Raw genomic sequence first — 20,019 nt, 5'->3', positions numbered from 1 at the left:
ATTAAAGGAGCACTGTGTAGTTCAGGTGAGGAGATGTTAGTGAGCAGAGAAAGATCTTCACTAAACACAAACTCTGTTTTCATGACTGAACGAACCAGCTGACCTTAAGGGAGTTTTACTTTGTCTGTATGTGGCGGACCCTGCCACCTTCCTAGCTTGAAACGGTGTGTCTGGGACCTTATTTCCCTCTGAGAGCAGCTCGTTTATTCACTTATTGTAAATCTAAAAAGTCTGAGTTTGACTACTGTGTGGAAATCTGGGAAACTGTATAAAAGAGAGCGACAGGATCACTGACATGACCTCACACTGGACTTTAGTGTAAAATAATATATTAAACACACACAAAGTTACTGCCTGTACGTATTTAAATCTAAACGGAGAATCTTAAAGAAAGTGTATGAAGAAAGAAGAAGGTTTACTTCCTTTTCTGCGTCTCATTTGCAGAAAACGGAGATAAAAAGCTTCGCCGTTTATGTTTCTGTAAATGTTTAGTCCAGCTGTGGCTCAGGAGTCTCAGGTTGCTGGTTCGATTCCCCGGCTCCCCTGGCCTCATGTCCAAGTCCAAGTGGCGGACGGGACGGACGGTCGTGTTTGTGGTGAACAAACCAGCCACACCGTGATGTTTTCACACTAACCAAGTGGTTTCTGTGCCTAAACCGAACCAGAGCTTCACGGCGTTGACACGAGGGAGAAATAGAAAATTCAACCCAAACAAACGTAATGTTTTAACTGATCTCAGAAGTCCATTTAGCCAACGCAAATTTCTAATGTTTTTTTTGAAATCAGTGTTTATTTGATTAAGCAGCAGATTCATCGATGATGAAAATAATAAAATAACAAAGATTAGAGGCAGAGATAATAAATAAATAATAAGAGAGAGGGAGAAACAGAGAGAAAGACCTGTGGGACATAAAAAGTCAAAATTATGAAATAAAAAGTCATAATTATGAGAATAAAAGTCAAAATCATGAGATAAATGTCGGATTTGATCTCATAACTATGTGTAACCATGGGAATATGTTTTTGTCCGAACCCAAACATATTAAACGCAGAGATATTTAAACCGAGACGAGCAGAATAGTTGAAATGCTTCCAGACTGACGGAGACGGACTCGGTGTTTCACTGAGGAATGTTCTGGAGGCTCACGACTGTTTCAGCGGATCCACATTTCTCACGTCTTCAACCCACATTATTTACATTCTTCAGGTCCATTTGGTTCCATTCTTTCTGCTCTTTAACGCGCTGTTCATATTCTTTTAGTCTTCTGGTTCTGCAGGTTCTGTCATATTGTTCTTTGGCTCCGTTGGTTGGGTTCTCCAGTTGTATTTTCCTGCAGGTTCTGTCGTCTGGTTCTGTGGTGATGTTGTCCGGATGTTTGGTTTTATCCTCCACATCTGGAGCTCCGCTGGCTCTGTTCTCCAACTGCTCTCCAGTTCCAGGTTCTGTCCTCTAGTTGCTGGTTCTGTCATTTAGTTCTTTGTTGTGCAGGTTCTGGTCTTAAGCTTCTTGTTTTGTTTTGTCCTGTTCTTCAGGTTCTGTTGATTTCATGGTGATGTCCTCCTTTGTTCTGCAGGCTCTGCTCTTGAATTATTTTGTTCTGTATTCTTGGTTCTCTAGTTGTTTTGTTCTGAAGGCTTGGTTCTGTAGTTGTTTTGGGTCTACAGGTTCTGCCCTCTAGCTGCTGGCTCTGTCCTCTACTTGTTCTGCGTATCACTTGCGTCTCTCTTGGTTCCACCTGCAGCGTGTTCTCTGACAGCAGGAGAACAGAAGCTGCAGTTGATGTGGTGTCGGTCCAGAGGGAACCTGCTGACACTGTGACCGATCTGTTTGTGTCCATTACAGTCTGGCAGGCGTCCAGTCCGTCCGTCCATCTGTCTCCCTCCGATGTTTCCACTCGGCCGGACCAACTTTCCGTCTTTTCTTTTCCTTCGTCTGTTCCGACAGCTGTTCTGTTCCTCAACACAGAACCAGAAATAAGAACAACTGAAAAATGTTTTACTGGTTTTATATCGTTCCTCTGTTCTCATCTTGGATTTCTCTCTCACTCCTGTGGAACTGAACCCATCTCCAGTAGATAGATGGATCCAGACCGCGATGCAGGCCTTGTGTATCCAGGGTGCAGACTGGGTCGAGCCTTTGGATGGGACCGTCCCTCCCTGGTAATAAAAATGAGGACAGAGGGAGTTTGGGTCCAAGTGATGAAAATTTAATTCTCCAGGCTGTCAGAAACAAAAACACCACATGTGCTGAATAATTTAAATATAAAGTCTGCAGGCAGAGTAGGAGTTTAACTTTATTCTCTATTATTTCTTTTAAATCCCAAAACAACGTGAACGTGTCGTCCACCAGCAACATTCAGGTTTTCTCTTAAATAACTAAAGTTAATCTACCAGTAGTCAGAAAGTCAGAGTTACTGAAATCACAATGTTTATTCCTACTTGGGCATAAATGACTGAGTCTGGTTATTATTTATCATCAGTGACTTCACCCGACACTCAAAAATCAAAATGAGGACAGAAAATAATGATTATTTTCATTGTTGACTAGTCTGTAGATTATTTTCTCCATTAATCGATTAGTTGTTTGTCCTCAAACTGATGAATTGTTTATGAAAATAATGAGGGATTCATGTAATAGTTGACCAGAGGCTCGGGCCGATATTACATGTTATCAAATATCGCAATATTTGCCATCATATGCGATAATTTTTCCCAATATCGAGTAGCTGTAATCGTGTCTTCAGGCTCTGTGATTTCATGTTTTCAGACTGTTTTCCTTAAAAAATTACTCAAGCTGATGAATGGATTATCAAAGAAGTGGGGGATTAATTTAATAATTGGTCATCAATCGTGTGCAGCGGTCAGTCTGAGTTCAAACCAGGACTATTATTATTATTATTATTATTATTGTCACATAAAAACAGACTCTGTGATGCTGCTGTCGCGCTGTGACCCGACGTTGTCCTCAGGCCTCATGAAGTCTCTGTGGTTTATTACTGAGAAGCTCTTAACGACCCCACTTTAAAGCACAATCATCAGTTAGCTTCCTGGCTAACGATCGCAGCCTCTCTGTTGCTCTGCTGCTGACTCTTTGCTTTAATGACATAAACTCACTGACTTTTCTTCTCCTCCATCACTGAATCTCTCTCTCAGCTGCTGATTCACTCCTTTCCTCTCAGCCGCTGACTCGTCCTCGTCCTCGTCTCCTTCTCTCTTGACCTTTCTGTCGTTCTCCCTCTTTACGACTCTTTGTTTGCTCTCTGTCTTTGTCCTGACGGCTGATTCGGTTGGTCGGCTGTACATGTGGAATTTCATTTATTTGCTGTCAAGAAAGAGAGAAACATCCAGCGTGTCATGAACGAATACACGTCTTGTTCAAAGACTTCTTGATACTAGAACTCGTGGTTATTTTAATGGTCGACCCAGAAGTTGACCTCGTCCTGGTTCCCTCAACAGAAAACTTGTAGGATTTTTCTGTTGTATTTTGGATTATTGTAGAAAACAACAATAATCTTTATTTTGGTGGCAGGAAATGTCTCCTCCAGTCTTCTCTGTGAGTTTATTCGATATCTGATAGATAATTGATATCCTCCCTCTCTCTCCCTCTCGCTCGCTCTGCTGATGGGTTTTGAAAGGCAGGAAATGTTTGGTGAATCTTTCCATCTCTCTGACTGGGTGGTGACTGTCTGCAGTGTTTCCTCGCTGTGATCAAATCAGCCGAGCTGCTCGTGCTGTTGTTGGGCCACTTAGTGCTGAGAGGTTTCCAGAAAGGCCTTTGGAAGAGGTCCAGTATACTCTGCACTGTACTAGTTAGCAGGGGCGGGAATCACAGGTTACCTCACGATACGATACGCGATGCGAGACCCACGATACAGCGATTCTGCGATAATCGATACATTGCAAGGCAATCGTATAACAATACATCGCGATATCTTTCTAACTGAAGAATACAAAATGCCCATAAAAAGGTAAAGTGCAGGATTTCTCTATTTATTCACTGCGATTTGGTGTCAGTTTCACAGAATTTGACACAAACTGAGATGAAACACTGAACAAAAAGTGTATGAAGTCTGAGCGTAGTGCCTCTTTTACAAACACACTGCCTGTTAACTATGAAAACAAATTAGTGTAAAACTACTACTATATACTAATATTTCTTTATAAAGGGCACATATATATACATATTTTAGTGCTTTGCAAGCATAACCAGCATGTACCTGTACACATTTTATGCTTAACAAACTTGCTTCTGTCATTAATCTATAGAAGTTTAAACAAACTGAACACAGTCATCACATTCACACATCACATAGTCTAACATGGTCCAAGTTCAAATTTACAAACAACTTTTACTGAAAATGAACACTTCAGAGGATATATTCAGCCTCATGGACACAAAAATAAATAAATAAATTTTATGACCTCAGATTACCCCTGCCTGAGAGTAACAGGAGCAAAAACCAATTAAAGTTCTTCATTTCCTTATTTACACTAACTTTATTCACATACAATAGTCAAAAACAAGCACATTCAAAGTGTAAAATGCAAAAAAACTGCATAAATTTGCCTCATTTCCAAGTTAAGGGCTTTAAAAACTGATAGAAACTATATATTACTGGATTTGAAATCTCATTGGCTACATGATGCATCAATCATCCGGAGGCTGGCGTGTGATTGGCTCAGGAGAGAGAGAGAATGGGTCACTTGTTTACACGATCTCTCATTGGCTGTTGTCGGCTCTAGAGCGGACATATATGCACATATCTGCACAAATGTCCAGTGTAGAGGGATGATGGAGTCTGGAGACGAGACTTTTTACAGACAAAAGCATAAAAAGCATCTGCGATCACCCAAAAATACGCTTGTTTAATATTGAGAGTGCTTGACAAGCACTATGTCAGAGTAAAATACAGAACCAGATTAACTAATCGATGTTTTAAACTATGAAATATCTGATCAAAGAATCAGTGAGGGACTCCAAACGTTTCCTGTTTGTCAAACCTCAGCTGTTCTTGTAAGTGGGAAGAGGGTGAGGTAAGACTGGCAGCCGCGTTTCCTCGGCTGTGTCAGGATTTAGGCCATCTTTAACCAGCCCTCGTGTGAAGCTATAAACATAGTTTTGGGCCCTCGGATAGTGAAACAAGCTGCTTATTAGCTGCAGTAGCTGCTCGCAGAAGTAGGTCTCCTGGCTGGTTGGGTGAAGGTTGGTGGATTAGCAGAGTTGAGTGCAGGGCAGCGGAGAGAAAGAGCTGCTTTGTGGCAGATTAATGATGGTGGGGGTGTTTCTGAGAGAGTGGAGGTCCACAGCTCCCAGCACAACAGGGATGTTGTCCATGCCAAGTTGCTATGAAACCAGGAGGGTAGAGGGGGGAGGGTACCAGTGCTGAGGCGCTCTGAAAGGCTCCCGGCAACACGCGCTGCCTTCAACTGCTGCAGCTCAGCTCATGTGGTTCAGCTTCATGATCGAGTTTTCTGAAAACAAACAGTGAAAATTGATATTTTTTCTGAAATATTTTATATCAATTAGGCCTCTTTTTTGTAGAGGGTGTTAGTAGGGGTGAGCAATAACACCTAAAATATGTATCACTGGATTTAACCCATTAAGACCTCGGGCGCTGGCATGATTTGAAAATGTTCTCCAAAAGCTTTATTTCTCAGCCCCTGGAGCAGATGGAAAACATTTAAGAGCTTTAGACTTTAGCTTTAATTTAAATTCAATTAAAAATCATTGCCTTTGCACTAATGTTATTAATCATTAACGAATCACAACGCATTTCTTCAGTCACATGTCTGGAAAGTGACGGCTTCATCTAAAAAACGCTCACGTCACATGTGGCTCTAAAGGAAGAAACGCACAAACGTTGCATCCTGTTTTAGGGGTATTTACACGCTAACGCTGCGTCTGGTTTTGTGTGTGTGTTTTTATTCTGGTGTTCTTGTAATCTGATATGCAAGCTACACAAAAATGCAAAGTACATAACGATCAGCTGTTTGTTGTTGATGGAGGTGAAGCGGTGACATCAGACTCAGACTGTAGTCTGTCTGTCTGTCTGTGGGCGAAGGCATGGTCCTGCTTCTTTCAGCCGTACTCTGTGTGTGTGTGTGTGTGTGTGTGTGTGTGTGTGTGTGTGTGTGTGTGCAGGGTGTGTGTGCAGGGTGTGTGTCTGTGTGTGTTTCTTGGTTTAATGCCCAACAAGACAGGGCATTCATGCTGTGTGTGTGTCATATCTGGCCTGAAGTTGGGCTCCCAGTTAAAGAGTGTGTGTTGAGTGTGTTGAAGCCTCTGAAACAGCCTCACACAACACTGAAGCCAGAGTTAGTTAGTAGTCGTTTTATACATGAAGGCAGAAAAATTAAATCAGACGAGTGCTCTTTCTAATATTACAGCAGAGTCGGATCAGAATCAGTTTGGGGATTTCTAACTTTGATACAAAACCTTGCAAACATTGGTCTGTGCAATATTTACTTAAAATAATACATATCATGATACATGATATATACGTCGATATTTTGAAATCTCCTCAAAATCACTTCATTAATTCCAGGACTGGGCGACAAAATCAAATATAACAAATCTTTTACCATATTTTTGACCAAGTAGACTCTACTTTGATGTCGATGTTGCAACAATACCGTAAGTTCGGACGAGCATTTCAAGAAAAATGTTATCCAGTAGTCATCAGGAACTATTCTGCAATTATTAAAAACTGTATTTATGTTCTGTCACATGTAGCTTCACAGGTTTATACTGACCTTGTGTGGAAAGACCTCGCTACACACGTTTTACCTGAGGTCGGTAATTATCTGGCAGTTCTACCAGTAATAGGCCTGAAATACGTCAAGGGAAAATATATTTTCTCAGACAAAACCACAGTCGTGTGAACTATTCAAAAGTCCTTATTTGACGAATCTTCAACACTCGTGACACATCACTAATTGTAAGGATGACTGGTACTTTCATTGAGGATGACCCTCACTTATGATGATGCAGAGATACAAAATGTAGAACTTAGCGAACAGATCCAGCTGGAATAGATCAACACAATCAACCGAAACAGTTACAAGCAGGTTGTGTACAGTTTTTCAAAAACCTTCGTAACAATATCCAAAATCTAAGACGATATATAGTCTCATATCATGATAGAGATATATATCTTATATATTGAGGGCATAAAATGTTCGATTTCTATTAAAAGATAAATGTAACAAGGCTACAACAACAAGACATGACTCTTTGACAAGTAGCAGAGAACGAAGATCAAATTTCACATGTTTTTTATAAGCATCAGGTGTATGTGTGTGTGTGTGTGTGTGTGTGTGTGTGTGTGTGTGTGTGTGTGTGTGTGTGTGTCAGCTCGCTGTCGGAGAGAATCGATGTGTATCAATAGATCGACTTTCATCCCATTCTGATCGTTTAAAGTGGAAGTTTCCTCTGCGAGTGTCTCAGGGCAGATTACAGCAGCGTGCGTTTCCTTTTCTGTCTGGCTGGATATTTAGGCGAACAGTGAGCGTCTGGACCTCAGGCCGGGAGGAAAACCTGTCGCTCATGCTCCACAGATCAAATATCCTCCCCGGCCTGATGACGCGCTCAGTCTGCCCGACGCCCGGACACACCCAGCGTCCGACCGGCAGCCGTGAATAATGCAAACAGCAGCTAAATGCAGCCGTTCTATTTTGATGAGGAGTCGTCCTGACTGAGGGTGTCAGTCCTCCACTGCGGTGGTGATGATGATGATGATGTTGTTTAAATGTAGAGCAGAGTGATTTAGATTTCAGTGCCTGCTGATTGATCAGAGATGACAGCCTGTGTTTATTGATTAATCATTTCCCAACCTGTTTGCTGCCAGTACTTATTGATACGTGCATTGACACAATACGTTAAGTAAGTAAGAAGGAGTAAAGCTGCTGTCTGCTCACAGTACAGAACACACTTGTTGTGCTTTCCATAACAATGGTAAAAGAATTAGAAATATAAATGCACCAACCCTTAAGTTCACAATTATTTTAATGCTGGAGACTTAAACTTCTCTGATATCTGATGTAGTCAGTGTGGGATGAAGTGTTCACATTCTTTACTCAAGTAAAAGTACTAATACCACACTGTGAAAATACTCCAATACAGTTAAGGCCCTGTACACACGTACACGGGTATTTCTTAAAACGAAGCGTTTTGGCCTTCCACACACGTAAACTTCTCAGGTCACTGAAAACAGATGAAGATATGTGGAAAACTAAAACTACTTAGATTGGGCAACGCGTCCTCGCGGTGGAGGTTATATCGCCACCTGTTGCTTTGGCGTGTGCTTGACAGCCTGCGTTTGTGTTTTCACGTGGACGGAGATTTATTCTAAGTACCGTTGGTGTGGACGGGAGTTTTTTCAAACCCGAGGAGGAAAAAAATTCATTTTAAAAAAAACATCTACGTGTGGACAAGGCCTTAATATCGTGTATTTGAAAACCTTACTTAAAAACTGTATTCAGCAAAATATACTTTACTTGAGTGTTTACATTTTTTTGTATACTACTTACTTTATCTACTCCAAACCAGTTCAAACCAGAGAAATCCACGAGTTTCGTTAAGGTAACGATGCGTTTCATTTGGTCGCCCGTTGCTGTAACTTCCAGGAGAGAGTCGGAGAGAGAAAGAGGAAGGTGGAAAACGAGCTCAAACTTTTAAAACGTTGCCTCATTTGTGCCTGAGTCACTCCACCCTACTTCACAACCTTAAGTTAAATCACGTCTGTTGTTGAGGGACTCGTAGTGGCATAAATACAAACTGGACTTAATGATATGAATATTAAATATTGAAAATCATGAAGAAGGCATCATGTTGCTGAGATGTTTACAGTCAGTTGGAGCAAACTGGCAGAGCTTAATGACACTTTGATACTGCAGCAGAGCACAGTTAATGTTTTGTGATGATTGTTGAAGATCTTTGGTCGTCTGGAGGCCACTCGATCAGGCTCTTACATCTCTGGACTGCAGTTTTAACAAGAAGGACTGAGAGGATGAGACTACAGCTCAGTAATGAAGGCAGGGAGGAAAGGAAAGAGGAGGAGGAGGAGGAGGTTATGTTACTCTGCCCTCTGCCAAGAATATCTCTGTCCTCTGTGATCAGCATGTAGAGAGACTGAAACCACAAAAGGCCCAGAGGAGGAAAACAAGGACATGATGGGAGGAGGAGGAGGAGGAGGAGACGGGATGGATGACAGCCGAGCTTCATCGTAGATCAGAGGTGTTAACAGTGGTATTAGCAGATGAGGAGCATCGCTTCACTCTGCCTGACTTTAAATCACCTCTTCCTCTTCTACCCATAATGCCTTGCTGTTTGGAGTTGGTTTAGGTCAGCAGATCTGCTGTTAGAAGACTCACTTTCTTTCTGTCCTCTGGACAAACTGATAAACTCCATCGACGCATCCAGCTCGATAACACAAATAAGTGTGTCCTCACGAGTGCACGTACGTCACACGTGGCCTTTGAACTCTCCACAGCAGCACAGTTCACCTTATCTGAGACGGAGCCGCGGGAACATGAACCAAACTCATAAGATCTTACATAACCGACAGGGAGACGGTGCTGTAGGTGTTGGCAGCTTCTTATACAGTATAGATTTGATTTACACATTTATAGACACAGACACGCTCTGTGAGACAAGGTGTAAAGATCAGAGCTGAAACGATTCATTGTACCGTCACTCGAGATAAAATCCTCACATGACTGATCAGCTGTTTCCTGTCTGCATTATCATCATCATTGTATTTCTTCGTCGTCTCCGGACAGCACGCAACACGTCCGACGCTAGCTGACACGCAAGAACAATTACAAGTTGCCCGATGGAAAGTAATTCCTGACGACCTCTCTCCATTGTGTCTCCTGGTTTGTTTGCCTCTAGCCTCTGTTTACTTCCACATCCATGTGTGACGTAGCCTCGTAGCCACGTAGCCTCGTAGCCTCGTAGCCTACACCGCATCATCCTCCGACCAAATGACTCTTTACGTAGCCGAGTTCATTCACTCAAAGCAGTTTATGGAAATGCACCAGATTAATAATTTGATATGTTGGTTTTTTTGGGAACTTTCCAAAGACGCTTCAAATTCACTTGACATTTTATAGAAACATGTTTACTGATGACGGTAAATGAAGAGTCGTGGGTTGTTGGATTGCGGTTGGATGATTAATCGATCAATCATGAAAAACAACCAGCAGATTAGTGGAGTTGCAGCTCTAGTAAAGAAAACACAACGAAATGTTACATATCGCAAACAAGAATAGCCCTCAGGAGAGTGCGTAGAAATCAGTGATGATGAATGGAAATCAGTTCAAACAAAAAAAAGGAATTAAAAGATGACGAAGTAACAAACTGAATTTCTATCTTTTGTTGTTTATTGCTGAATCACTGAAAGCTGCTGTTTGCTGTTGAACTCTTGAATCGTCATTATTGGTGAATATTATTTGAATTGTCAAGTGTCTAACGCGTGTACAGGACTTACGTGTGTTTTTATTGGATGTCTTCTCTTGGGTGTGTTTGTGACTCGGACTGAGTGCAGCAGCAGCTGATCAGGTTTCTATTGATTCATTTATCATTGAGCGATGGTGGAAGATGATCCCGAGCTGCAGACCTTTGGCCTGTGAGCGTTTTTATTCTCACTGCTGAGAGCTCCTCTTACATTTTTAACACACAGACCAGGAAGCCGCTCTGAACTGGAAGGTGTGTGTGTGTGTGTGTGTGTGTGTGTGTGTGTGTGTGTGTGTGTGTGTGTGTGTGTGTGTGTGTGTGTGTGTGTGTGTGTGTGTGTGTGTGTGTCCAGCCTCCGTCCTCAGCATGGGGACAGATGAGATTAATGGCGTCCAGTCCGACGTGCACGGTGGGCTCAGGCCCAACCATCTGTTGTGTCGCTGGTCCATCTGTGAGCTCTGCTCTGGCTACTTTTGGCATTTTCTCAGTCTGAGAGTGTGAAAGAAATCTGAGCTCGCACGCTGCTGACAGACTCACCTGAGAGTCTGGAGCCTTTCTATAAGGAGACAGGAGCATCTGTCAGGTGACAATGAGACTGTCCTTCCTGAAGAATCAACCCTGAGTGTCACATTGTTCTGGTTATCACATGGAAAATATCCTCTTTATCTGCAGCGTGCACATGCTAACAAATCTGAGTGGAGAAGGGACGGGCACTGTTAACCAGGCTGAATTATTAAAGACTGTAGTGTCAGCTGGCTTTGACGTTATCGGTCCTGCTGTTGTTGAGAAATTTTCCAGAATATTCTCATTAGAATAGAACAGAGATCCTGTATTGTGACTGCACAGTGTACAACGAACTGTCAGCGCTACTCCTCAGTGGTCATACAAATAAAAACACCAGCACACAGCAAACAGACAGACGCCTCAACACACAAGGTATAACATCAAGACAGAGGGTAAAACAAAAAAGAGGATTTGAAAGAATTGACATGCTGATGGGCCGGACTTCTTCAGTCCCTATGTCCGGACTGTAAAGCTAAAATTTCAATGTGTTAAAATAGTGATGAAAGGATGTTGGGAGAGCAACATCCTCAGGACTTCAGGTTAAAAGAGTTAAAAGATTTTTCCAGACTTCCTCTCAGAGTAAAGTAGGAACTTTGCTCCTCATCAGACGTGAACATTATTGCTGTAAAACACTTTGATGTGCAGTGAGTCAGATTTCCTGACCTTGACTGTTATCACTTATAAAGGATCCCACGATGACCTCAGACTGACGTGATCACAAGTCACAGCAGAGCTCTCAGAGCCTCCACCTGCTGTTTTTACTCATCAGCCAGTCAGAAAGCTGCTCCCTCTGTACAGCCAGTTAGCTGTTCTGTGTGTTTCCACCAGTGTAGAGGTCGTTCACCAGCTCCGGTCTGTTCGTGGCTCTACAGGCTTATTGATTGATGGGCTGACAGACTGAGTGGGTGATATGGAAGCATATGAACCCGGCTGCCTCCAGCAGCAGCTGCAGCCGTGTTCAGCTCTGTGCAGCAAAGCAAAGAAACACAACAGCTGCCTGATGATTATTCACATTATGGATTAATCTGCAGATTATTGTCACGATTGTTGAGTGTGTAAAAAAAAAAAAGTCTTCAAATTGCTTCTTTTGTCCAAAACCCAAAGACTCCTTATTCAGTTAGAAATGAGAAAGAAAAGCAGCAAATCCTCACATTTAAAAGTATTATTATAACATATTATTGTTATTATTATAACAGATTTATTATTATGTCATATTACTCTGATGTTTATCTCACCTGTGCACCAGTGTCAGGCCCGACAAGAGAAAGAGAGAAGAGAAATAAGTCACTTTGTGGTAATTAAATAGATTTTTCTATTTTATTTTGACATATTTGATGAACAACATATTCATGATTCATTCATTCCCATCTCTGATTATCGGTCAGTACATTTTAAATCAGTTCAATCCTTAACTCAGATTAATCGATGAGCGATTCATCATTTCCATCCTGAATCAGGACGTCCAGGATTTGGAGGAAAGCCGCCGAAAACTGATCACACATCAGATATTTGAGTTTTTGGTTTAATATAAATTTAATTGCTAACAAATGTTGAAACATGAACTTTATTTAGATTCAGTCTGACCCTCTGTAACCTTAATATCTAACCATTTCTCCTTTGTGTTTCTTCCCTGACCTCCTTCTCCTCTCTGTAACTCCAGTCCTCCTCCTCCTCCTCCTCCTCCTCCTCCTCCTCCTCCTCCTCCTCCTCCTCCTCCTCCTCCTCTTCTTCCTTGCATTAGCCTGTTATTATCCCCACATCTTCCTCCTCCTCCTCGTCGACTGTACATCAGTCACCCACTGGCTTATCGATGTGCTCATGCTCTACTTCTCCGCTCACTGAGCTGAGAGGAATCGAGCGCCGTCAGCTAGAAAAGGTCAACTGCTTCCATCTGCGTCCTCATATTTCACTTTTCACTTATATGTCATTACATGAATCAGTGCAAACAAGGATTTATAAAGCGCCCGCATACAAACACACTATGAATTTATATTAGAAATTACAGTGAAAAGCATCTTCAGTTATCAATGTGCAAACAAAATGTGTTTTTATTCTTTATTTCTGGAACAGTGACCTCTTCTAAACAAAAACCTGTTTTTATTCCAAGGCATTATTTTACATATAATCCATAAATGTTTCTTACAAACTGGAGCATGATTTAGTTAATTTAAAGTGAAAAAATCTGCCGGTCCAGACAGAATAACACGTCCTCTCCTTTCAGTTATTGTGTTTTATTTCTCCAGAGAACAGATTTCAACTCAAGACTCAAGAAAAGTGGAGGTATTCTTACGGCACTGGGACAAAATCATAAGATCTCAGTTTACAGCTGCAGCTGCCGATTATTTTGGTAATCAGATACAAAACACTGAGTGAGGCTTATAAAGATTGTTTTCAGTAACGGAGGAAACGTTTCAGCGCTAACGATTCCAGACAAAAGATGAAGTGGTTACAGTGTTGGTCGATTCGCTCTTTTATTTTGTAGCTATCGTGTGTTTGCTCAGTTTTTTCTTCTCCTCCTTTTTCTTTTCTGTTTTCTTCTTCTTCTTCTTCTTCTTCTTCCTCATCCTCAACCTCCAACTCTGCCTCCACTTACGTCTTCTCCTCCTCCTCCTCCCTCGTCTTCTGTGCATCAGTGTGGCTCATTGATGGATTTCCTGGAGCTCACAGTTGTCGTTCGTTAACGCTGACTGCTGGTTTGAGTCTTCAGTGTCTCTGCGTGATGATTATTTTTACTTTCCTGTTGTTTTATTGGTCGCAGCTTTTCATTTCATCCCCACTTCAGGCAGTGAAACGCTGCGTGTCACGTCAGTAATCACAGTGAAGCGTTTTCTTATCCATTAAACAAATGAAGGGAGTTCACACCTGTGTGTCGTCCATCAGGTCAAATGGACTCTCTGGCTCTCAGCCAAAGACGGAAAGCTTCAGTGTTCGGTGAGACAGGAAGTGACCTGTGTGTGCGTGTGTGTATGTGTCTGTGTGTGTGTTTCTTTATCTATATAACACACACACACACACACACACACACTGGGCCCAATGATTTTCTGGTAGAAATCTCTCTTGTGCATCAGCCAACAGCAATAAACTCAAATTAGACTGCAGCTGAGACGCGGCGCTTTAAAGATCCCTGCGGGGAAACTAAAAGTTTATCAGCCTTTAACAATCGTTTCTCTTTCGTTGTGCGGACACACGTGCTGACGCGTTGACCTCAGTGACCTCCTGCCTCCAGCTCACGAGTTCAAAAAGACGCCACGTTTGTCCGACGTGCCTGAAAGTGACCTTTACCCTCAAACCTCCTGTCATGTGTGCGTTCACACACTTTGTCTGACACGTGTCTCTGCTCTGTTCGGACGTTGCTGGCTGTTCTGTAGTTTATGGAATGATAAGTTTATCATTTAACAACATCAGCTGCACGTCAGACCAAAACCTTTAAACCTGCAGCTCCACTTTCCTCTTCATTTCCTCCCAGGATGTCTCTCTTGTTGTGGGTCAGTCTTGTATGTACATGTGGCTAAAACACACTTTATTAATATTCAAACTATGTGCTAACTATGTGTCTAAAGGCAGATGTTTACTTACATACTTGATTTTTGACTAATTCTAATATTGATAAACTATATCGGCCGACATTCACACAGTCTTTGTAATGATCCTTCAAATGTGGTTATCGAACACGTGTGATCTGTAACAGAGGCAGGATGTTAAATATAATGTTTTGTCTCCAACTCCTGTAAGTCGAGGGGGAAGACCGCATATATTCTGCATTTTCCGATCATCAGTGTCTGTGATTTTTCTGTCAGATTGCTGATAAAATAAATGTATTTAAAAATGTGCTACTTTGGCTCTGATGCAGCTTCCTCTCACACAATGTCCCCCCACAACATTAATTAATCGTCCCTCCAGGATCTCGCTGACTTGTTTTGTGATTGTTGTGGCCTGAATTGCCTGATTTTGCATCAGCTTTTCTAAGAAATTGCTGAATTTCTAAAGTTGTGATGTTGCAGTGAGGTTGTGGGAGCGAAGGAAAATTGCAAAAGTAGCTGCAATTTTTTTTTTTTGCTGTTGTATTGCGTTAATCGCTCCATCTTAACTTATATATCATATTGTTTGAGCTGATTTTCATTTCCTTCTCTCCATTGTTTGTCAAGCAAACATGCTTCTATCACTCTCGCTTCAACTTATATTTCACAAACAACAACAACAACAACAGCAGCAGCGTACCTCTGTACCGTCAGTACTTACAGTAGCTTTGGATGAAACAGCATCTGTCACGGTGGTTTGTCTCGTCTGACGTGTTTTGCAGTCACAAAGTGTTTGTCAAGCGACGACGCTCTTTTGTGTTCCATCACGATGTCGCACACCGTGCAAAACATTTTGTCTCCGCCTCCACGCAGTACATCAGGGACTTGTTTTGAGCTCTCTTGTAGGTAACTGTGAGACGATTGCCGAGCACATGTCCGCATCTCCAAATCCAGAAACCCGTGCATGACGTGAGCAAAGAGAGCTGCTGTGATTGGTGGAAATAGCGGGGCAACGGCAATTTTTGGTCAAATTTTGCAGGAGAGTCGGACAAAAACGAATTGAATTTGCGTGAATTGGTGTGATCGCGACATCCTGGAGGGACTGATTAACAGCCTGCAAACACTGAATAATCTGAGTCTGTAAAGTAACTAGTAACTCAATGTATCAAATAAATGTTGTGGAGAGGAAGAAGAAAGTCGCAGAAAATGGAAATACTCAAATACCTCAAAATTGTACTTAAGAACAGAACTTGAGTGCACTGAGGTTTATTTCATCACTGGTTGTTCGAAATTCTGACACAAATGACGCATATATATTGAATATATTTATTTCAACCAGAGAGAAACGATCAGAATAAGCGTTGACGTGTTTAATATTTTCCTGTTGTCAGGAATATGGAAGGTTTCCACCAGCAGGTGTTCACATGAATATCAGGGTGCATGTAAACCACTGGCCGGGTGCTTTGGGGCTGTGATGACTGTTTCTACTTCTGCTTCTCGGCCTGTGATGGTGACGCAGCAGTGGGGAAGTTATGAGTCAGCTTAATGCAGCGTCTTTATGAGAAACACTTGATTACTTTATCTTCCTCTTCAAAGTCTTTATTGTCAGTCTGATGGGAAAATGTTCCAACAAACAAAGTGTAACAAGTGTTTGTTTGAGACGACGACTCACTTTGTGATGTAACTCTGCGGACAGTGTTCTTCACATCGTGTATCTGTATCAGCGCCTTCGCTTGTACTCTGTCGGGTTTATGTAATATTTATGATCTCAGAAACACTTGAGGACGTGCAGATGATCGTCGATGATGTTTTGTCCTTTCTGTTTCCCTCACGCTGAAATCACAAGATGTTCAGCCGTCAGGCTTCGCTTTCTCGTGTTGGAGATAAACACATCAGCTGTTTCAATTTAGCTTCTGAGAAAAGCTTGTGACGCTCAGGTTAGTGTAGGGTACGGTGGCCTTGGGGGGACAAGTGACTGAGGAGGCTTCTGTTAGTTCTTTATCTCATTTTTGAAAACATCAGCACCATGTGTTCAGACTGCAGGGCGAGAGAAGAGGAGAGAGAAGGAAGGGAAAGGTCGCTGAGAGGATCGACTCGTCTTAGCTTGTTTTTTAATTAAATAATTCAGGTTAGGTTGGTGTCACAGTTCTCCAAATCCACCATTCGATTTGACATTTGACTTCTTTTCACTGACGCTATGCAGTTGTTAGACTTGTTTGTCCTGACAGGTGTCCTTTACATTTTTTATGAGGTGAACATGAACGCACCGTGACGTCCCTGTCGCTGTGTGTCGTCTTTGACCTTGATTTTAAAGGCTCATCACAGTAAAGTGATGGGAAAAACATCATCCCTGCAATACTGTCACAGTATCGATATCGAGGTATTTGCTCCAAAATATTGTGAACTATTCCAGTTCTGATGCTTTAGAGGAATTAAACATATCAAGATATGTGTTGTGTTTTATGCATTAGTTTGATATTTAAGTGTTCTCATGTACTTCTGCTCTAAGAGAAAGTGAGCGTGAGGATCAAACCCACACCTGAAACAGGCCGGCCTTGTTTTAATCCTGCCTCAGGGTTTGTTTCCTGTCTCACCTCTTTGTGTGTGTGTGTCTGTGTGTGTGTGTGTGTGTGTGTGTGTGTGTGCGTGTGTGTGTGTGCGTGTTGAGCTTCAGGATGTGTTGGGTGTGTCATGCATAACGTGATCTGTCTGATTACTATCTGTCGTTTGCTGTTGGAGGCGACGGGACGGCTGATTGTTTTTATTATGGGCGTGGTGTGTGTGTGTGTGTGTGTGTGTGTGTGAGTGAGAGAGAGAGAGAGAAGTGGTTAATGGTTAGTGGTTAACACACACACACACACACACACACACACACACAGACATGCCTGAACTCAGCCTGCAGTGTTGAAGGTGCAGATCCGTCCAGGTGCCACGTGTTTCAGCTGCTAATCACAGGCCGTGTCGGAGCTGCTCGCTGGATTTTTCCACTGACTCAGGACTGTTAATGATAATAATTTCTGTAGGTGTGTTACAAAACTCTCAGCAGCTTTGTTACACTTCATGAAGCGAGTTAAAAATTGTTAACGTGCCTGTCGATGCTTTTTGCAGGTTTTTTTAGTTAAAGAAACAAAGTTGTTTCTAAACCAACTGAATTCTCTGTGTTGCTGTTGTTGTTGTTGTTGTTGTTGACGGTGAACAGCTGAGTCTCCAGAGCTGCAACAGTCCAACTCAAGAAAATGACTTGATCGTTTCCGTGTTTGCTGCTTTTGGGTTTTAATAACTGACACATTAATTGATCAGTCTCTCTTGTCTCCTTCCTCTCCAGCTCCTCTTGCTCCGTGTCTCCATGGTGAAGTGGGCGGGGTCTGATGTCAGCCCCTGCTCTTGACAACCCTCCCACCATGCCCACCATGGTTTCTAGGCTCCCTAAGTTCGGCTCGCGACCCAAACCCGCCTCGCCTTCCGGCAGCAGTCCGACGGCTCCGGCTGCTGCCGCAAGCACTTGTACCTTCACCAGCACCGCCGCTACCAGCACCCGCCTCACCAACGGGTTCTACCACCACCCCGGCCCAGCGGGGGTCAACAGCAGTTTAACGGCACCCCCCACCTCTGTGAAGCAGAATGGATTCATCAGAGTGCCGGTTTCGTTTTCCATGAAATGGAGGAAAGAAAATGAGCCGGTGGAGGACGGAGGGTCCGACGGAGAGAGGGAGCCGAGGAGAGGAAAGGGCGGGAATGTCGGGCATCAGTTTTATTCCCAACGGCAACAGGGATCATCGTCGGCGTCACAGCGGGACGCCAAGAAGCCAACCACGTCTTCTGCAGGAAAGGGACGTGGTCTCAGCCATCCTGTGACGTCCTCATCCTCGCCATCGCCTCAGTCCAGCGCCAGAACGCTTCCTGTCTCTAAAAGTGGATCACATGGATCCAAACTCAGCCAAACTTCATTCGGGCTGACCAACGGCACAAAACAGGCCCTCGGCGGTCTCTCTGGGACTAAACCACGGAGCAGTTCTCTGAGGCAGCCTCAGAGCTTCATCCGTTCTGGTGGTTCCAGGCCAGGTTCTGGTCCTGGTTCTCGGTCTGGTTCCCCTCTCCAGATCAAAGCGCAGGCCAGCCGCTCCCACTCCAGCGACAGCCTCGGGTCCGCTCCGCCGGTCCAGCTGACTGAAAGCGATCGTTTGCGGTCACGTAGCCTGACCCAGGTCCGACGGCAGCCCTCCCCCACCCTCACCCCTTCTTCCACCTCCTCCTCCGTCTCTCGCAGCCCCACTGTCGCTCGCTCCCCGACTCCGGCTCCAACCAGAGGAAACCTGTCAAAACCCCCCGAGGGAGCAGGTGGAGGGGTCAAAGGTCAAAGCTCTGCTGTTCCAGGGAGGTCCCTCATGCCGCCCTCCGCCTTAAAGAAGCCCCTCCTACCCAGCCTTGGCCCCGCCTCTAAGCCCAGTGGCATCAGCTATAAGCTGTCCCGCCCGTCGCTCAACAAGCCGTCCCGCCCCCTGCGAGTGACCCCGGCCAGTGTGTCGGGCGGTGACCCGGAGGTAAACCAAGGACTGACAGGACGGAGGAACTCTGTCGAGACGCTTTCGACCACAGAAACCAGCCCAGGTTTGAGATTCTCGACTCTTCTGATGTGTTTCATCTCATTCTGCCTCTTCTCTCATCAGCTGTTATCTGATATCTCATCAGATCTAATCTCAAATGTTTCATCTCTTTATCTTATTTTCATATTTTGTGTTTAATCTCTGTAATCTCATCTCATCTGTTTCCTTCCGATGTTTCTAATCTCTGATTTTGTGTCATCTCCTCCGTCCTCACTATCAGAAAGCTCCCCAGACGCTCCAGAGACAGAGGGGCTGGCGGCAGAGGCGGTGTCCCATGGAGTGGTGTCGATTGTGGGGGAGACGCTGGAGGACATGTCCCTGTCCTCCAACTCGTCTCTGGACAGAAATGACACCAGTCAGGAGTATATGGACGACTTTGACAACCTCGGTGAGACAGCAGGGACAGATGCTTCGGTTCAGTTCTGTTTTTTTAGATCCGTTCGGAGAGTTTAAGAGTTAAATCTGTGAGTTTACTTCATCTTGTTTCCTTCACATGATAACTGAGAACCATCTCGATCACAGGAAACGGAGGCGTGGGCATCCTGCTCCTCTCCTCTAAAAACGACGAAGACGACTCAGGGCTCGACCAATCATGCGCCAGGTTTGATGATGACAAGGTGGCTGTAAACGGCGTCGCCAAGGCGGCCGGACTGTGTTTTCTGGACGACGGTGTGGACTGGGCCAGCATGAGACTCAGCGGTGAGTTTACTGTCACGTTCAGGTCAGGAAACGCTCCGTGAACAAGTTTTAAACGTTCCTCTCTGTCTGCAGGTGAGCGAGGGGATCACCGGCTGACCCGACTCCCCCACCGGAGAAAGTCCAGCCAGCCGGACTACCACGACCAGGTACCAGCACAAAGCAGATCAGTGAACAGTTT

The 20,019-nt window shown here is 43.7% G+C and overlaps 1 protein-coding gene across 3 annotated transcripts in view; it reads left to right on the top strand.

Annotated features, from left to right (window-relative positions):
* LOC141015065 (serine-rich coiled-coil domain-containing protein 2-like) overlaps positions 1 to 20,019 on the top strand; it is a 41,736-nt gene that overhangs the window by 797 nt on the left and 20,920 nt on the right. For all 3 annotated transcript variants that reach the window (XM_073488966.1, XM_073488965.1, XM_073488967.1), the window contains 4 exons: positions 17,864 to 19,146; positions 19,363 to 19,530; positions 19,665 to 19,841; positions 19,914 to 19,987. In XM_073488966.1, coding sequence (XP_073345067.1) covers positions 17,907 to 19,146; positions 19,363 to 19,530; positions 19,665 to 19,841; positions 19,914 to 19,987 — 1,659 coding nt within the window. In that variant the 5' untranslated portion in view covers positions 17,864 to 17,906. The remainder of the gene's footprint in view (positions 1 to 17,863; positions 19,147 to 19,362; positions 19,531 to 19,664; positions 19,842 to 19,913; positions 19,988 to 20,019) is intronic.

Source organism: Pagrus major, chromosome 20 (assembly GCF_040436345.1).
Source record: "Pagrus major chromosome 20, Pma_NU_1.0".
NCBI lineage: Eukaryota > Metazoa > Chordata > Actinopteri > Spariformes > Sparidae > Pagrus > Pagrus major.
The sequence above is the reverse complement of the archived record's forward strand: the minus strand, read 5'-3'. Positions and strand labels throughout refer to the sequence as shown.